Source organism: Erpetoichthys calabaricus, chromosome 13 (assembly GCF_900747795.2).
Source record: "Erpetoichthys calabaricus chromosome 13, fErpCal1.3, whole genome shotgun sequence".
Taxonomy (NCBI): Eukaryota; Metazoa; Chordata; class Cladistia; order Polypteriformes; family Polypteridae; genus Erpetoichthys; species Erpetoichthys calabaricus.
Window position 1 is genome coordinate 119,078,489 of NC_041406.2, and position 18,861 is coordinate 119,097,349.

The 18,861-nt window shown below is 39.3% G+C and overlaps 1 protein-coding gene across 26 annotated transcripts in view; it reads left to right on the forward strand.

Annotated features, from left to right (window-relative positions):
- Positions 1 to 18,861, forward strand: part of clasp2 (cytoplasmic linker associated protein 2) — a 242,744-nt gene that overhangs the window by 39,237 nt on the left and 184,646 nt on the right. For all 26 annotated transcript variants that reach the window (XM_051935860.1, XM_051935863.1, XM_051935866.1 and 23 more), the window contains exon 2: positions 17,949 to 18,027. In XM_051935860.1, the coding sequence (XP_051791820.1) occupies positions 17,949 to 18,027 (79 nt within the window). The remainder of the gene's footprint in view (positions 1 to 17,948; positions 18,028 to 18,861) is intronic.

The following is an 18,861-nucleotide window of genomic DNA, read 5'->3' on the forward strand; positions in this document are numbered from 1 at the left end:
GCTCTGTAAGCAAATTGGAGAGGATCCAGCGTGTCGGGGAGGGAGGAGCAGATGTAACCTTTGACCAGTTGCTTGAAGCACTTCATAATGACTGATGTCAGTTCAACCGGGCGATAGTCATTCAGACAGGAGACCACCGGTTTCTTTGGGACAGGAATGATGATGGATGCCTTGAAGGAAGTGGGGACCACTGACTGCCTCAGGGAGAGATTGAAGATGTTGGTGAACACACCTGCTAGCCTGTCAGCACACGCCCTGAGGGCACGGCCTGGGATGCCATCTGGTCCCGGAGCTTTGCGAGGATTGACCTTTTTGAAGGACCTTCTCACGTCAGACGTTTCAAGGATCAGAGTGACAGACTCACTGCCCCCTTGAGGATATAGCACCTGTTCTTTGTTGGCTGCATCAAAACGAGCATAGAAAGTGTTGAGCTCGTCTGCAAGACATGCAGTGGGCTGAACACTGACTGTGTTTTTCTTTTTATAGTCAGTGATGCAGCACAGTCCATTCCAGAGGCGCTTGGTGTCAGAGCTGTGGTAGCTTGACTCCACTTTGTCCCTGTAGTCCCATTTGGCTGTCTTGATGGACCTCCAGAGGTCGTATCTGGCTGCTTTGTATGTATCAGAGTCCCCTGAGCCAAAGGCAAAGGTCCGCGCCTTGAGCTTAGCCTGAATCTCCCTATTTACCCAGGCTTTCTGGTTAGGATATATGCAAATGGAGGTTTTAGTGACAACATCGTCAATGCACTTGCTGATATATCCTGTGACAGAGTCTGTGAATTCATTGATGTTGCCATCAGCTGCATCCTCAAACATCTGCCAATCAGTTGTCTCAAAGCAGTCCTGTAAGACCCCCTCAGCTTCACTGTCCCATTTGTAAATGTCCCTGTAAACCGGTTTTTCCTGTTTAAGTCTTTGTTTATATACGGGCAGCAGCAATACAGAGCAATGGTCTGCTTTTCCAAAAGCTGGTCGGGTTGGGGGGGGGGATTGGGGGTGGTTTTGTAGGAGTCCTTGAATAAGGTGTAACAATGATTCAGTGTTTGATCACCTCTTGTAGGGGGAGAGATGTGCTGATAGTATTTAGGAAAGAACTTTCTTCATGTTTTCTCTGTTAAAGTCTCCAAACACAATAAATGCTGCTTCTGAGTTAGCGTTCTCTAGTCCACTGATAACATCATACAGTTCATCCATAGCCGAAGCTTTATCAGCTTGTGGGGGGATGTAAACAACTGAAAGGAGAACTGAACTGAACTCCCTTGGGAGGTAGAAGGGTCTAACTTTAATGGTCAGCAGCTAGAACCGGTGAGCAGTGCGTTTTTAAGACACACACATCCGTAGCCCATGAAGAATTAACCATAAAGCACACACCCCCTCCCCTTGACTTGCCTGAGTCCTTTGTTCTGTCTCACCGATAAACTGTGAACCCGTCTGGTGTTCCTGCTTCCAACAGATCACCTTCAAGAAGTGACTGTTCACTTGCTGCCTATTATATCCCACACCTTGACAGGTGCCAAGTATCCAACATTGCCTGGATATATTTCTATAACATTATGATAAGAAAGCAAATATGTGTTTTTTTTTTTTTATTAGCATTGGCACTTTTTTCAAGCTGGCTGAAATGCAAGCATCCCATCTGTCTACCCTACTGTTTTAATATCAATTACTTTCTCTTCTGTCATGAGCTGGTCATTTCCTTGTTGTATTTAATAGGATTCCATAGTTGTAGTAACTCCTTGCTAAGTTTGAACTTCCTTCTTTGTGTTTCCTTGTTTAATGTTAAATTTTGTATGATCATTACATTTTGTTAGAATTGACCTTGATTAGGTGAATGGAAGTGGTATAATACTGACTACAAAAAACAATCAGATTTAAATTTCAGTTTGATCGGATTACCAGAAGTTGTTATTTGACATATAAACTTGCATTATAAACAAATATAAGTGATTGAAATTTTGTAAGAAACACTCAGGTATTAAGTTTAATTATACTCAGACAACCGGAAGTGGTATCTACTTTACCTGAACAAGTATAAAGAAAGGCAGTGTTCTCCCTAGTGGCGCCCGGCTAATTTAGTTGAGCGCCCGCATGACATTGTGAGATGATAGCCGTAGATCTAATGATCTGCAGAGATGGCAAGGGACGAGTGGGCAAATATTTTAGAAGTAGGATTGCAAGTTGCGAGGGGTGAGGCGCGGGATGGGATGTTGCCGATCACTTGGTGCTAAAGCTAATGGCGGGGACGAGGCAGAGCGGAGTTCACAAGCAAAGAGTATGTGGAGGTGGGCTTTCGAGAGGAGGCTGTACATGCTAATAGCGGGAACGGAGCGGCACTTCGCAAACAAAGAGGATGTGGAGGTGGGTGGGCGGGTGGAGGATTGATAAAATTAAAAAAAAAGACTCGTGGAACCAGCCTGTCCAGATATCAGAAAAAGGGCGTCATGAAGTGACTTCTCTGTCGACGTGTTGATTTTACTCTCATAGTTTGTCATTTAAAGTAGAACATTGTAAACTAAACTTCATCACCTGATCACAAACCCAACATTTACACAATATTTAAGTTAAAGCTGTGCGATACCCATTCATACATGCAGTTTTTTGGAGCCTCGTCACATCTGCCATAAAGTTCTCTACTCTGAACATACACCTGGGGACCCCTTACTGCGAGGGAGCAGCACTACTGCCACACTACCGTTCATGTTTAATACATGCTTTAATGCATTTCATCATGAAAATTATATCAAGTATTTAGCACTGTAATTGTTCAGAGAGCAGGAATATCATGAAGTGAATGCATTCTATGCGGCGATCCCTCCCGGTGCCTCCTCAGTGCAAGAGGAAATCCGTTTAAGAAGCGTGTAGTAATTAACAACTCGGTCGGGGAACACTTAACACAAAGCTTTTAATGCACTACACTACCTTATGACGAGGTTTGAGAAAATCTAGTAAATTAAACATTGATTTTAAAATGAAGTTTAGTTTACGACATTCTACTTTAATGACAAAATAAACTATTCTTGCCGTTTATGTCGAAATTAAAGTCGACATTTCCGCTTTATTTTCATAAAGTAGAAATGTCGAGAATAAAGTCAACATGTCGACTTTATTCTCGACATAGTTTTTTTTTCTTCAATGTGCTTGTATTTTTTTTTTCTTCACCGTGGCCCTAATATGCTTCCATAGTTTTGTTAAAGTGACCCATTTGCCATTCCTTTTTTGTTCATATCTTGCCTTGCCGTATTGCAAGTGTGCATTGAATATCCAACAGGCTCTCACTTTCCCACTCAAAAATCTTATTCATAGGTACTTTTTAATTTTTTTTCAAACATTTTACCAAAATGAGCAAAAAAAGTGTTCAGAAAACAACACTGCTCAGTTATTTCAGAAAACAGACGCCACAAACTAATGAAGTTGCAGCGCCAACTCCTCATGTGGCAATTTCAGACAAAGACATTGCAAAAGCTGGTCCATCAGGGGAAATCTCTTCAGCACACACTCTGCCGATTGATAAATCTAAGCACCGCTTATCCGGCATAAACAAACAATGGTTTAAAGATTTTGATTCGCTACTGGTCAAAGAAAATGGTATGTGGTGCTCATTGTGTATGAAATACTCAAACAAACATCCCCCAAGGAGGGAGTTACCTTGGGTAAACGTGCCATGCACAAGAATTCGAAAAGAAAGCTTGCTGGACCATGAAAAAAGTAAAACGCACATTGAGTCTTCTGCTGACCTTTTAGGAAAGCGTGTACTAGTGCAAACTGGAATCAGTCAAATTGAAAGATCTGTATCTGTGTTAAATAACTTAAACAGAGATACCTTTGAGGGAGCTTTAATATCCATGTATTGGTAGGTAAAAAATGAGTTACCACATACAACGTTGTTTGAAAAGCTGTTGGAACACTGTAAAGAAATGGGTTGTTTCTCTTCTAGGAAGAAAAGAAGAATAGATATTTAACTGAAGACACCTTCTGCATATGCAAGTTGGCTTTGAAGAATATTTTTAATTGTTTTCACTTTTCTTCCCAACAGCGACAATACTTGCGCTTCTTGGTTTATATCATAACAATTGTTATTTAAAATTTTTGTTAGGGTTGCAGGATCCTGAATTGGATACTTCTTAAATTTTTAATAAAAAATATTCTGGCACAAGTGTCAAACCTAAAAAAGGAAGTCATATTGAGCGTTGGAAAATAATTAATAATAATAAACTAATAAAAATAGTGCACATTTAAGTTTCCCCCCACCAAATTTCCCTGGCCTGCCCCACCCGGCTACTTTTTCATGCCACCCAGCTGGAAAAAATTTCTATGGAGAACACTGGAAAGGTGAGTGGAGAACAATACACATTTTTTTTTTTTTTTATGATTTACATGTGATGCCTTACAAAACACTGACAAATTGGCACTCATCAATGCCCTTAACAAAATAACTAACTATAGTTAGTATATGGAAGTATACTTCTGATATTTGGTTTGGATCATTATGATACATCTGGTATAATAAAAGGTTATTGGCTCTGTTAAACAAATGATCATATGTCGACATTTAGGTACTTGTTACTGTCTTCCTTAAGGCAAATTGTGTTCCACAATTGTTTTGAGCTGTGGTTTTTGATATTTACTATTTGATTTTTTATGAATTCATTGGTGAAATTACACAACTTAGTGTTAGTGTTTGTGTCCAATACTTACCATGTATGATTGGCTACATATGAACACTAACAATTGGTAATTTTTTTTTTCATTGTTGCATGTTAAATTTGTTTTATCGGTATTTATGGAGGTTGTTTGAACTAAATTAATAAATTGTATTAATTTTCCAGTTATGGATCATTTTTAATTAAAGTATTGATATTCTGAAATGTACATACCGTACCTTTTCTTATTTGCGCTATGCATTTACATCTTTGGGCGGCACGGTGGCGCAGTGGTAGCGCTGCTGCCTCGCAGTTAGGAGACCTGGGTTCGCTTCCCGGGTCCACCCTGCGTGGAGTTTGCATGTTCTCCCCGTGTCTGCGTGGGTTTCCTCCGGGCGCTCCGGTTTCCTCCCGCAGTCCAAAGACATGCAGGTTAGGTGGATTGGCGATTCTAAATTGGCCCTAGTGTGTGCTTGGTGTGTGGGTGTGTTTGTGTGTGTCCTGCGGTGGGTTGGCACCCTGCCCGGGACTGGTTCCCTGCCTTGTGCCCTGTGTTGGCTGGGATTGGCTCCAGCAGACCCCCGTGACCCTGTGTTCGGATTCAGCGGGTTGGAACATGGATGGATGGATGGATGGATGAGAGTTAAAAAGCAAACAATATCACAAAGGCAGAAAAAAATTAATAAGCTGCATACACGTTTACGCTCAGATTTTTCAGATAAACAGAATGAAAGACAGGGCTAGATAGATAGATAGATAGATACTTTTTTAATCCCAGTGGGAAATTCACATTCTCCAGCAGCAGCATACTGATACAATAAACAATATTAAATTAAAGAATGATGATAATGCAGGTGAAAAACAGACAATAACTTTGTATAATGTTAAATGTTAACGTTTACCCCCCCGGGTGGAATTGAAGAGTCGAATAGTTTGGGGGAGGAACGATCTCCTCAGTCTGTCAGTGGAGCAGGACAGTGACAGCAGTCTGTCGCTGAAGCTGCTCCTCTGTCTGGAGATGACACTATTTAGTGGATGCAGTAGATTCTCCATAATTGATAGGAGCCTGTTGAGTGCCCTTCGCTCTGCCACAGATGTTAAACTGCCCAGCTCCATGCCAACAATAGAGCCTGCCTCCCTCACCAGTTTGTCCAGGCGTGAGGCGTCTTTCCTCTTAAAGCTGCCTCCCCAGCACACCACCACGTAGAAGAGGGCGCTCGCCACAACCGTCTGATAGAACATCTGCAGCATCTTATTGCAGATGTTGAAGGACGCCAGCCTTCTAAGGAAGTATAGTCGGCTCTGTCCTGTCTTGCACAGCGCATCAGTATTGGCAGTCCAGTCTAATTTATCATTCAGCTGCACTCCCAGATATTTATAGGTCTACACCATCTGCACACAGATGCTATAATATATATAGCATGCTAGAATATAAGATGCTAGAATATGAATATATATATATATATATATATATATATATATATATATATACACACACACACACACACAGTCGACCCTTGATATACGACCAGCCTGACATGCGAACAACTTCATTTACGACCAAAATTTTTGTTTTGATTTATACCAACATGTTACGTTACGACCCGAATGCGGTCACGTGTATCCGCTTGCGCAATTGTAAACAAACAACCGAGAGTGTTAATAAGCGTCAGTCGTGGCCCAGATACATGTGTTTGTGGACGTAATTACGGTCATTGAAGTGATTTACCTATATATATAATTCACTAAGACCATGCAAGCAAGACACATAATTGCTAAGGAAGGAAGAGAAGGTAACGAAGGTAAAGAAAGCAATCACAATCGAAACGAAGAAGGAAATTGTGTGGAAATATGAGAGTGCTGTTCGTGTGACCGATCTCGCTAATATGTACAGCATGTCGAAATCCACCATCTCGACAATTTTACAAAGAAAAGATTTGCATAAAGAGGCTCCTCCTAAACAGCCACCTTCCATTTCATTCTCCTCCTCCTCCTCCTTTCCTGCAGCCCAAAGATGTCAAATTAAATGGTGAGTACAGTATGAAATTGTTGTTTCTAGAATAGAATGCCATTTATTGTCACTATACAAATGTACAGTGAGATTAAAAGCAGCTCCTTCAGTGCAGACATATGTGTAGAACACAACAAGTAAATAAACAAATGGTGCGAAAAGATGCAAAGAAGTTGCAAAAAAAAAAAAGTTCTGCATAGGGCTTGTATGGTTGTTTCTTTAGCCTTAGCATAACGCCGGATCTGCGGCCCCGCTTCTGCTTCCTTTCCCTCCTCCGTCTGCATCGTCTCCTAGACCCGGCAACAATCCACGGAGAGCCCGCTGGTCTCGCTATGTTGTCTGGGATGTTGTGCGTGTGATGAAAAACACTCAAAACAGATGTCTGGCTCTGGACACCGATGTCTATAAGGTTCTGACGGGTGTAGCGGATGTTCACTGAACCGATCGTGCACAAACAAGCAAGAAAAAAAAGTACAAAAACAACAAAAAAGTGCACTGAAAAGGAGAGCCCTGAGCCGCTGCGACCATGTGCGCCGCCATGCTCCTAGCTGAATCTAGCCTACTTCTGGTAGGCTAGGCACTTTTTATAACTTTTTGGTTAGTACATTAGAAAAATTATTGGTGTTTTGGTAAATTATGCACATTATACAACCCTTTTTTATTATGAAAAGGTTAAGTAAGTGTTGCAATGGGAGGTTCGGAACGCATTATGGGTATTTCCATTATTTCTTATGGGAAAAATAGTCTTGACTTACAACCAACTTGAGTTACAACCAGCCCTCGCGAACGAATTAAGTTTGTAAGTCAAGGGTCCACTGTGTGTATGTATGTGTATATATTTTTTTCTATAATTTGCTTGAACATTCTGTTGATTTTGCAACTTTCTCATCGCGCTAAGTATCATAGTTCACTTGCGGTACCAATTTATTAGTGCGAATCCGAGAGAGACTCATCGGGCTGAGGGGAGGGGGGCTGGGCCCTCCACACTCGCACATCTGCCTCAGGGTGTAACCTTAACTCCGCTTAGTTAGGGAATGAGAGAACTACTTAACGGATTTAGATCTTTTTTTTTTCTTTCTATAATTTGCTTGAACATTCAGGTTGAATTTGCGACTTCTCTCATTGCGCTAAGAATCATAGTTCGCTTGCAGGAACGATATATTCGTGCTAATCCAAGACGGAGGCTCTGGGCTGAGGGGAGGGGGAAAAGTGACATCAGGAGTAGAGAGCTGTGTGGGGCCCTCCTCACTGTCCTGTTTCACTAGTACGTGGGCAAAGCTGCGGGGGATGGCTAGTATTATATCATTTTGGGAATATCTAATTATTCATCTTTATTTACTAACAGTTTATTAACTACATTGCACATATTATGTTTAACTGTTGTTTAACTTATCAACAATGCATAGAAATTACATGGTACAAACACAAAATAACACTGTAATTGGAAATGTATCTAATCAGATGAAAGAAATATCAACTTCAAATTTCAGTAGGTACATGTTTTGTTTCACAAGTAAACATATTCATACAAATACTATATAATCTCTATGTATATGAGAAAGTTGAGTGGAGAACACTCCAGATTTTGTGTAATGACAATTCAACAATTCACCATTTGTTGAATTATATGTCAGCCTTTATATGTACCAGCCATTTCTTCCAGTTTAAAGAAGTGGAACTAAACCATTATGGTGACAATGTTAGCAATACATGCCAAAAATAGTTTGTTCTTACAATTTTTAATGTTAAAAACTAATGTACATAAGAATGCATTTGAATTTTGGATGCTGTTCTGCCATTCCATTGTGTGATTGCCAGAAATCTGTTAGCAACAGGCATTTCATGATCATGCTTATTAATGTTTCCTGTTAGTTGGTAGCTTTTTACCACACTTGTCTGTCACTCAAAATGAGTGATTCTTGTCAAGGTGGTTGTCTTTGTTGGCCAAGGAGTCCAGTCCTAAAGGTTGCAACTAGGAATAGCTTCCATAAATCTGTTTTACTGCCATTTTTTTCTTTAGACATATTTTACAGACTTATATGACATGTCACCTTTTGTAAGTTTTGAATATTATTTGAAGGCATTTTTTTATATCTAAAGTAGACTTCCATCAAAGATCTACATTTTAATACTGAGAATTTTTTTAAAAGCTTTGCTCTGCACTACATGAAAAAAATAGAAATAGATATCATTCCTGATAAATGACCAATCACAAATGATGCAGAGTGGTGAGCAATGAGACAAAACATTTATGCTGCTTTTCAATGAGATATGGTATACTAATCTGAGATACAAAAATTGGATATATTAATAAGAGGCAGTTAAAAATTAGTTCAAGCAGCACTGTTTCTTGTCTACCCTCTTTTTATTTTAATATTGTTCATTTGGCTTTAAAAGAATGCTGTTGTAGGACATGTGAAGCATACCCTGTGGCAGAGTACACCACTATATCTGTTTGAGTGAAATAAAATGTCATATTTTTACAGATATTTCTTTATTTAATCTCCAACTTCCCTTTCCTTTAGTTTTAGTGGACATTCTTTAGTAGTCCAGTAGATGTCAGTATTTTTGCAGTTATTGTAATCTGTGCTTTGGTTCTGTTTTTCCAGTACTCTTTAAGGAACATAGCACTAGACTGGTAATATCCCTTTTTAGGTCAAACTGTGCTGATTTTGTTTTCTTCATAGCAAATATGTGACTTATGATTTATTATTCATATTTTTTTTTAGTTTTTGTTTTCCTTCTGAAAAATACTTCAAATGTTTTATTACTTGGTCTTGTGTAACAGATGGGATTAATATTGTAAATAGTAACAATACCCAAGATTTGACTGATATTATGTAAAATTACTCAGAAATAATAGAATTCCTATACAAACTGCATACTGAATTAAATTGATAAAAAGAGAAGTTTTTAAAAATTAAAAATAGTATTAAGATGTTATTCATACACCCTCTTTCCCATGCTCAAAAGTGCCTTACAAGTACAAATTCATGGCTCAACTCTGTTATTTTGTTGTTAAAAACAAAGTACAGGCAAGTACAATATTTATCTGAGGTGGATATTGAACCAGTAAATAAAAGGTTTAACAAGCAAAAATTGTGTAAGTAATGTCAATCCCTTACATATGTATTGCATAAATTCATCCTTTGATGGGGCACCCAAAAGCCCTGTTCCAAAATCAAGACATTTTGCAGAGCCTTTCATATGTTATTTTTAAATTGACAATATGTTTTCAGCATTCATGCTAGTTGTTTGAAATTAGAAAATCTACTTCTGAGATGCTAGCACAATATTTAAACATGTTAATATTTTAACACAACACCTATAACCAAACAGAAATGCTAAGGAAACAATGACTTTAATTCTCCTTAATGTTTTGTGTAGTATAACTCCTGCATATACCAGTGCATCTCAATAAATAAGAATATCATCCAAAAGTTAATTTATTTCAGTAATTCATTTCAAAAAGTGAAACTCATATATTATGTAGATTCATTACACACAGAGGGATATATTTCAAGCGTTTATTTCTTTTCATTTTGCTGATTATGGCTTACAGGTAATGAAAACTCAAAATTCAGTATACACATCCACATATACACATACATACTAGGGGGCTTCGCCTCCTGCTTGCGTCTCTCGCCAACCCCCCTGCCTGCACTACGTGCCAGCAACTTCGCATCTCTGCCGCTCGCGTATGTGGATTTCACTTTCACTAAACAACAAATACTTTTTATTTTGCTGTATAGGTCTCTTCATTTGGAAGAAACACTACTTTTTCCTGATGGCAACATGAATTAGATGATCTACAAGTCTGCAACTTAAAGTTTAAATCCTAACAATATATTCGATCTGTTTTTTGTTGTTCCGTTTTTTACCGAGTAATTTCCATTTGTTTGCGGTAATGCGAACTTTGCTATCATTTTTTGAGACTTTCGAATTTTCGAACTTCCATTATCTCTAACGTGCTTTGCATGTGTATTGCGCAAGCGTTTTTGAATTCTTTACAATGTTCTACTCTTTGTCATTTATTTCCGGCCCCGGGCTTGGTTAAATCTCTTGGCACAAAGTCTCAACTCGCGGGATGTGTCTCTTTGAGAAAGTCATGTCTTATCTCTCTTCCCAAGATTTTTTTTATTACAGTAATCCCTCGCTATATCGCGCTTCGCCTTTCGCGGCTTCACTCCATTGCGGATTTTATATGTAAGCATATTTAAATATATATCGCGGGTTTCTGCGGACAATGGGTCTTTTAATTTCTGGTACATGCTTCCTCAGTTGGTTTGCCCAGTTGATTTCATACAAGGGACGCTATTGGCAGATGGCTGAGAAGCTACCCAGCTTACATTTCTCTTTCTCTTGCGCTGACTTTCTCTGATCCTGACGTAGGGGGATTGATCAGGGGGGCTGTTCCCACACCTAGACGATACGGACGCTAGTCTAAAAATGCTGAAAGATTATCTTCACGTTGCTATCTTTTGTGCAGCTACTTCCTGAAACGACATGCTGCACCGTGCTTCGCATACTTAAAAGCTCGAAGGGCACGTATTGATTTTTGCTTGCTTGTTTTTCTCTGTCTCTCTCTATCTCTCTCTCTCTCTCTCTCTCTCTCTCTTTCTGTGCTCTTGACGGAGGGGGTGTGAGCTGCCGCCTTCAACAGCTTTGTGCCGCGGTGCTTCGCATACTTAAAAGCCAAACAGCCCTATTGATTTTCCTCTGCCTTAATGACAGTCTCTGCTCCTGACTCCTTTGAAGAGGAAGATATGTTTGCATTCTTTTAATTGTGAGATGGAACTGTCATCTCTGTCTTGTCATGGAGCACAGTTTAAACTTTTGAAAAAGAGACAAATGTTTGTTTGCAGTGTTTGAATAACGTTCCTATCTCTCTACAACCTCCTGTGTTTCTGCGCAAATCTGTGACCCAAGCATGACAATATAAAAATAACCATATAAACATATGGTTTCTACTTCGCGGATTTTCTTATTTCGCGGGTGGCTCTGGAACGCAACCTCCGCGATGGAGGAGGGATTACTGTATTTTATTTTAATTTGGTGAATACTGTGTAATGCACCTGGGCTTGAAGTCTTGAAGTAATAGTGCAACTATCAGTAATAATACTATTATTTATTTTATTGTTATTATTTATTAGTTTAAATATTATGCAGTTTAATGATGATAAAGTTGTTTAAAAAGTCACTTTAACGTGTCAGTGGACAGAGATTGTTAACATTAACAGAAAGTGTGCGTTCAGTGTGTGTGTGTGTATGTATGTGTATATATATATATATATATATATATATATATATATATATAATACATACACACAGTGGAACCTCGGTTTGCGAGCATAATTCTTTCTGGAAACGTGCTCGTGGTCCAGAGCACTCGTATATCTCTAAGTGAATTTCCCCATAAGAAATAATGGAAACTCAGATGATTTGTTCCACAATGCTAAACTATTCATATAAAAATGATTAATACAAAATATAAAGTAAAAATACATAAAACAAATTAACCTGCACTTTACCTTTGAAAAGAATCATGGCTGGTGTGAGTGAGTTTCTAAACTCTTGTGGGATTGCACCCAATGGGACGACACGCGGAAGAGCGTTCCAAAGCAATCGCAGTCTCCCAGCGCTGTAGCAGGTCGCCGTAAAAGCGAATCCGAAAAGATTGCGGACATGCTATAAGCGCCTGCCGTCGATGGGTGATACAAGGAACATTATAAATGTGCAGGGCCCTGCCTGACTGCTGTGTCTGTGTATAAATAACCGCGCTGTTGCTGTTTCAAGCTGAATAAAGCTGGTGTTGTTAAAGTACTGAGACTCTGCTTCGTGTTTTAGGGTGCAAGACGGGGAGTCGCACGTCACAGCACACACGTGCGCGCGAGCACACACACACACACACACACACAAGCGCGCGCATGCACATATACACACACACACGCGCACACACAGTCACAATGCTAATGCTGTAGTAAGCAGTATACGCTCGTACAGATGTTTACTATGAGTGAGGCACGCCGACTCAGACGGAGAATAGGAGACGATTGCCCACAATCCCGCAGCGAGAGAGAGAGAAGAACCATCAGCTCAGTTGTGATTACATGACGCTCAGCAGACAAAGCGTATACATACTACTCGTACTGCATGACCTCGCTCGTTTATCAAGTTAAAATTTATTAAAAATTTTTGCTCGTTACTCGCAAAAGTTTTTTAAATAGTTTTTACAGTTTCATTAGCAGTGTGCAAAATGATCAGTGTTGCAGTAATTGTGATGCTCTTTGCATGAAAAAGATGTGTTCCATTAAAATTTCACTTTTTCTTTGTTAATTGTGACGTTTACTTAAAGTGCAGCAAAAAAGTATTTGGCGTTCAGGGATGCATTAACCCCCAAGTATGTGGAAGTTTAACGGTTAAAGCCCCAAGATGCTGACGAAACGAGCTACACCGTCTTAAGCCTTCTGGCAAGGAAAACGCACTTGCATGAATTACAGTACATATAGCGGTAACATCGGAATTTTACATTCTAGCACTGCGGAAGACGTAGCAGTACAGTATACAGGTTTAGCTTTGCACTCTTTATTTTTAGGTAAGGTAATAAGCTGAGTTTGAAATTAAGTTAGTGTTTTGGGGACATATTTAGGGTTTAAACTATGAAAATAGGCATTTTTTAACCACATCCAAAATTCACGGTTTTTCACAATTAGGGGGTGCTCTAGGAACGAAACCCCCACGAATTTTGGGGGTGTACATATATTTATATATATTTATACAGTGGAACCTCAGTTTGCAAGTAACTTGGTTTACGAGTGTTTTGCAAGATGAGCAAAAATTTTTAATAAATTTTGACTTGATAAACGAGTGAGGTCTTACAGTACGAGTAGTATGTATACGCTTTGTCTGCTGAGCGTCATGTGATCACAACTGAGCTGATGGTTCTTCTCTCTCTCTCACTGCGGCATTGTGGGCAATCATCTCCTATTCTCCGTCTGAGTCGGCGTGCCTCACTCATATAGTCAACACCCGTACGAGCTTATACTGTTTACTACAGCATTAGCATTGTGACTGTGTGTGCGCGTGTATGTGTGTGTGCTCACTCACTCGCGTGTGTGCTGTGACATGCGAGTCCCTGTCTTGCACCCTAAAACACGAAGCGGAGTCTCAGTACTTTAGCAACACCAGCTTTATTCAGCTTGAAACAGCAACAGCATGGCTATTTATACACAGACACAGCAGTCAGGCAGGGCCCTGCACATTTATAATGTTCCTTGTTCCTTGTATCACCCATCGACGGCAGGCGCTTATAGCATGTCCGCGATCTTTTCGGATTTGCTTTTATGGCGAACTGCTACAGCGCTGAGAGACTGCGATTGCTTTGGGACGCTCTTCCGCGTGTCGTCCCATTGGGTGCAATCCCACAAGAGTTTAGAAATTCACCCACACCAGCCATGATTCTTTTCAAAGGTAAAGTGCAGGTTAATTTGTTTTATGTATTTTTACTTTATATTTTGTATTAATCATTTTTATATGAAAAGTTTTGGGTTGTGGAACAAATCATCTGAGTTTCCATTATTTCTTATGGGGAAATTCACTTTGATATATGAGTGCTTTGGACTACAAGCATGTTTCTGGAACGAATTATGCTAAACGCACGCATCAATGTGAGATCATTTGAGCTTTATGATGTGGTGCATTATCCTGTTGGAAATAGCCATCAGAAGATGGGTACACTACGGTTATAAAGGGATGGAGAGTGGTCAGCAACAATACTGAGGTTAGCTGTGCCATTTAAATGATGCTCAATTGGTACTAAGGTGCCCAAACTGCGCCAAGAAAATATCCCCCTCATCATTACACCACCATCGCCAGCCTAAAACTTTTATACAAGGCAGGATGGAACCATGCTTTCATGTTGTGGCCACCAAATTATGACCCTACCATATGCATGTCACAGCAGAAATCAAGACTCATCAGATCAGGCAACGTTTTTCCAATCTTGTATTGTCCAATTTTGGTGAGCCTTTGGGAATTGTAGCCTAAGTTGCCTGTTTTTAGCTGACAGGAGTGTCACCTGGTGTGGTCTCCTGCTGCTGTAGCCCATCTTCAAGGGTTGATGTGTTTTGTGCAATCAGAGATGCTCTTCTGTATACCTTAGGTGTAATGAGTGGTTATTTGAGTTACTGTTGCCTTTCTATCAGCTTGAACCAGTCTGGCCATTTTTCTCTGACCTCTTGGAATGTACAGACTCTGACAGCGTGAGACAGGAATTCTAACTACAGTATGCACTACCACTCTGACTGTGTTAAAACATATGTACTAAACTCGCTAAATTTTAACCTGACTAAAATTAAATGTATACCTATTTTGTGTTTCACTTATTACTAGCTACCTCTAGATGACCAAAGCATGTGCACATTCAAGATAATACTGGCAGCAGCAGGCAATATCTTTGCGGTTAATTGTGTAGCCCTAACTTCAGGCACTCAAAGAGATAGCTGCTGCAATTGCAGTTTAACTTAATTGATTTAATGAATCATAGTATTAAAAAAGCGTGATTGACAATCTTTAATGAAAAGTAATAGTTAATTACCAAACACGTGTAATGCCATTCTTCTGTTTGTTGTTTAATCACTTGCAGCTTTCCTTGCTACAGCTAGAAGATGAAAGATCTTTCTCATAAAAATTCCTATAACTAGGCTACAGCGCATACTGCTTTAAAGGAATCTGCATCCATAGCACAAAACCAGAGAAACACTGCATCAGCTAAAGCCCAGTCACATTAGGTGACATTTCCAGCGATTGTCTGTTCCAACCATCATATACATAATCTTTGCCAGTCTGAGGCACATGGTGATGTGCTTCCATGAAAACAATCACCTACTGTGACATACCTAATGATTGAGATAAACTAGTCTGCGACTGGCTATGATAAAATCAAACTTGTTTCATTTTTTTCATTAGTCAGAGGGGTAGGATATATGCAGGTGATCTTAAAACCAGAGAATGCTCATCCAGAAGTACAGTGCATAAAATATATTGATGAGGAGTAAGGAATGTGCGTGTTTTGAACCTTTGAAGCTTGTCTGTCAGATGTTTTATGTACTGAACAGAATGAAGAAATAAAGAAAAGAGCCAAGATTTTGCCTGAACGCAGCACAGCTATTAACCCTTTGCACAATGCCATTAAGGCCCTAGCTTGGTCAGGCAGCATGGGGGCTTTGAACCTTACAAACAAAAGAGAAGCTTGTCTTTCTGATGTCTTGTATTTTACATACCCTAACAGAATGGGCAAATGAAATTTAGGGCAATGGCTGCTGCGGAAAGCCCTGCAAGCAGTTAATCCTACGAACAGGGATGGCTCAATTAGGCAACAGGATATTGGATGTTAAAAGAAGGGACAAACATGACTACGTTGAAATATTGGCTCTCAGTTGGTAAATGTGACATGGGCTGCAATTTTCAGTTGTGCAATTCTGACAGTGCAGCGACATGAAAACCTACTGCGATCTGCAAATGTAACATACCTCACGACAAAACGTTGCATAATGTGAAATGTATATATGTATGTATGTATGTGTGTGTGTGTGTGTGTGTGTGTGTGTGTGTGTGTGTACAGTGGGGCAAAAAAGTATTTAGTCAGCCAACAATTGTGCAAGTTCTCCCACTTAAAAAGATGAGAGAGGCCTGAAATTTTCATCATAGGTGTACCTCAACTCACCCCATGGGGTCAAAATGATCACAAGAACGGTGAGCAAAAATCCCAGAACCACACGGGGTGACCTAGTGAATGACCTGCAGAGATCTGGGACCAAAGTAACAAAGGCTACCATCAGTAACACACTACGCCGCCAGGGACTCAAATCCTGCAGTGCCAGACGTGTCCACCTGCTTAAGGCAGTACATGTGCAGTCCCGTCTGAAGTTTGCTAGAGAGCATTTGGATGATCCAGAAGAGGATTGGGAGAATGTCATATGGTCAGATGAAAAAAACTCTACTCGTCGTGTTTGGAGGAGAAAGAATGCTGAGTTGCATCCAAAGAACACCATACTTACTGTAAATCATGGGGGTGGAAACATCATGCTTTGGGGCTGTTTTTCTGCAAAGGGACCAGGACGACTGATCCGTGTAAAGGAAAGAATGAATGGGGCCATGTATTGTCAGATTTTGAGTGAAAACTTCCTTTCATCAGCAAGGGCATTGAAGATGAAACGTGGCTGGTTCTTTCAGCATGACAATGATCCCAAACCCACCGCCCGGGTAACGAAGGAGTGGCTTTGTAAGAAGCATTTCAAGGTCCTGGAGTGGCCTAGCTAGTCTCCAGATCTCAACCCCATAGAAAATCTTTGGAGAGAGTTGAAAGTCCGTGTTGCCCAGCGACAGCCCCAAAACATCACTGCTCTAGAGGAGATCTGCATGGAGGAATGGGCCAAAATACCAGCAACAGTGTGTGAAAACCTTGTGAAGACTTACAGAAAACGTTTGACCTCTGTCATTGCCAACAAAGGGTATATAACAAAGTATTGCGATGAACTTTTGTTATTGATCAAATACTTTTTTTCCACCATAATTTGCAAATAAATTCTTCAAAAATCAGACAATGTGATTTTCTGGATTTTTTTTTCTCATTTTGTCTCTCATATTTGAGGTATACCTATGATGAAAATTACAGGCCTCTCTCATTTTTTTAAGTGGGAGAACTTGCACAATTGGTGGCTGACTAAATACTTTTTTGCCCCACTGTATATGTATATATGAGTATTTTATGTTTTTACGTGTTTTTTTAATGTGTATTTTTTGTATATATGTGTATTTTTTGTTTAAGAAATGTTTAGGGTCACATGACTTAACACCAAGAGCTGCATTATGCAATTTGCATATACACAACTAAACTGCAAACCGTATCCTCTGTTTATGTAACCACTTAACCAATATCTTACCCCTGTAAAGACAATTCTATAAATTACCTATATTAATAATAGCACTTCAAGCAAGGTTCTAAATTGACAATATTTATAGACCCTCTGAGTATTTAAACTGACAAAATTACTAGTCCAACAGGGAATATTGTAGCCTTGGACTAGTAGACAACTGGTGATTATGAGTCCTCTATGGGAGAGTGGTCAGGTGAGATTCAATTTTCTCTGTGCTATCTGTTTATTTAATGGATTCTCCAAACTCATAATACAAAATACAAAAGTATTAAAATGTCTTCTTAATGTGTGCCTTATGGAAGTCTGTTAAATAATGGTGACAGTTGGTAAATAAACATTTGTTCCTTTCATTATCTTCTAGGTTGCATTACTGGGGATTGATGTCTTAAGCGCATTTGTAGACCGGTTACAGGATCGCTTCAGAGGTTATATAGGAACTGGTAAGTAAGTCAGTGCCTTAGTCATGACTTCATGAACAAATTACTACAGAGCAAAATTACCTGCAAATGCACAGCAACTAATAGTTACTTAAGCTTTTATTAGTGTTCCACTGTTTGGAAGTGGTAAATGGGGAAACAAAGTAGAGATAGTAGGTTTAAAGGATAATTAGTAGTATATTTTTTGTGATGTTGTTTTTTTTTTTTTTTAGATCGTCTGTGTTAAAATCTGGTTAATCAAAAAGAGCTCTGTGTCACCATAGTAACCAAACAAGAGAGAGGTCAAATGTAGTATAGACTGTTTGGGGAAAACTCCAGTGAATGCTTCTTTTGGTGAAATAAAGGTGGAGCTGAGTAATTGAATATAAAGGCACTGAGTGTATGATATGTTGAAAAGAAAGGCAAAAAAGTGCAGCTGAAAACATTTCTTGTAAAGCACTTATTCATCTGGGGATAAGGATCCTGTTTCTCTGTTGGCAGCTAATTTATCAGTGCTTCCCAAAAGCATCTACTTTTAAGGTCTTGGCAAATAAGACAAATGACATCATTAATAATTAAGTAAATCTAAAATTGTTTACTTGAAATGTACAGTGTCTTCTTATAATGCTCTCAATGGTGTTTAATTCAAGTGTAGCATGGCCTTCCTAACATATCCCTCTCTCTGTCTTTCAAGACAGATGAAACCACTTTCATGGAAATTGTTTTGTTATTTACCATGGTGGGCACTGTATCAAATTAATAAGATTATGTAAATCTTTCAGCTCAGATCCCTAATTTCAATGCATTATTTCTTGTTTTCTCATTTTTTGATTTTCGTTTTTTCTTTTCTAATCTTGA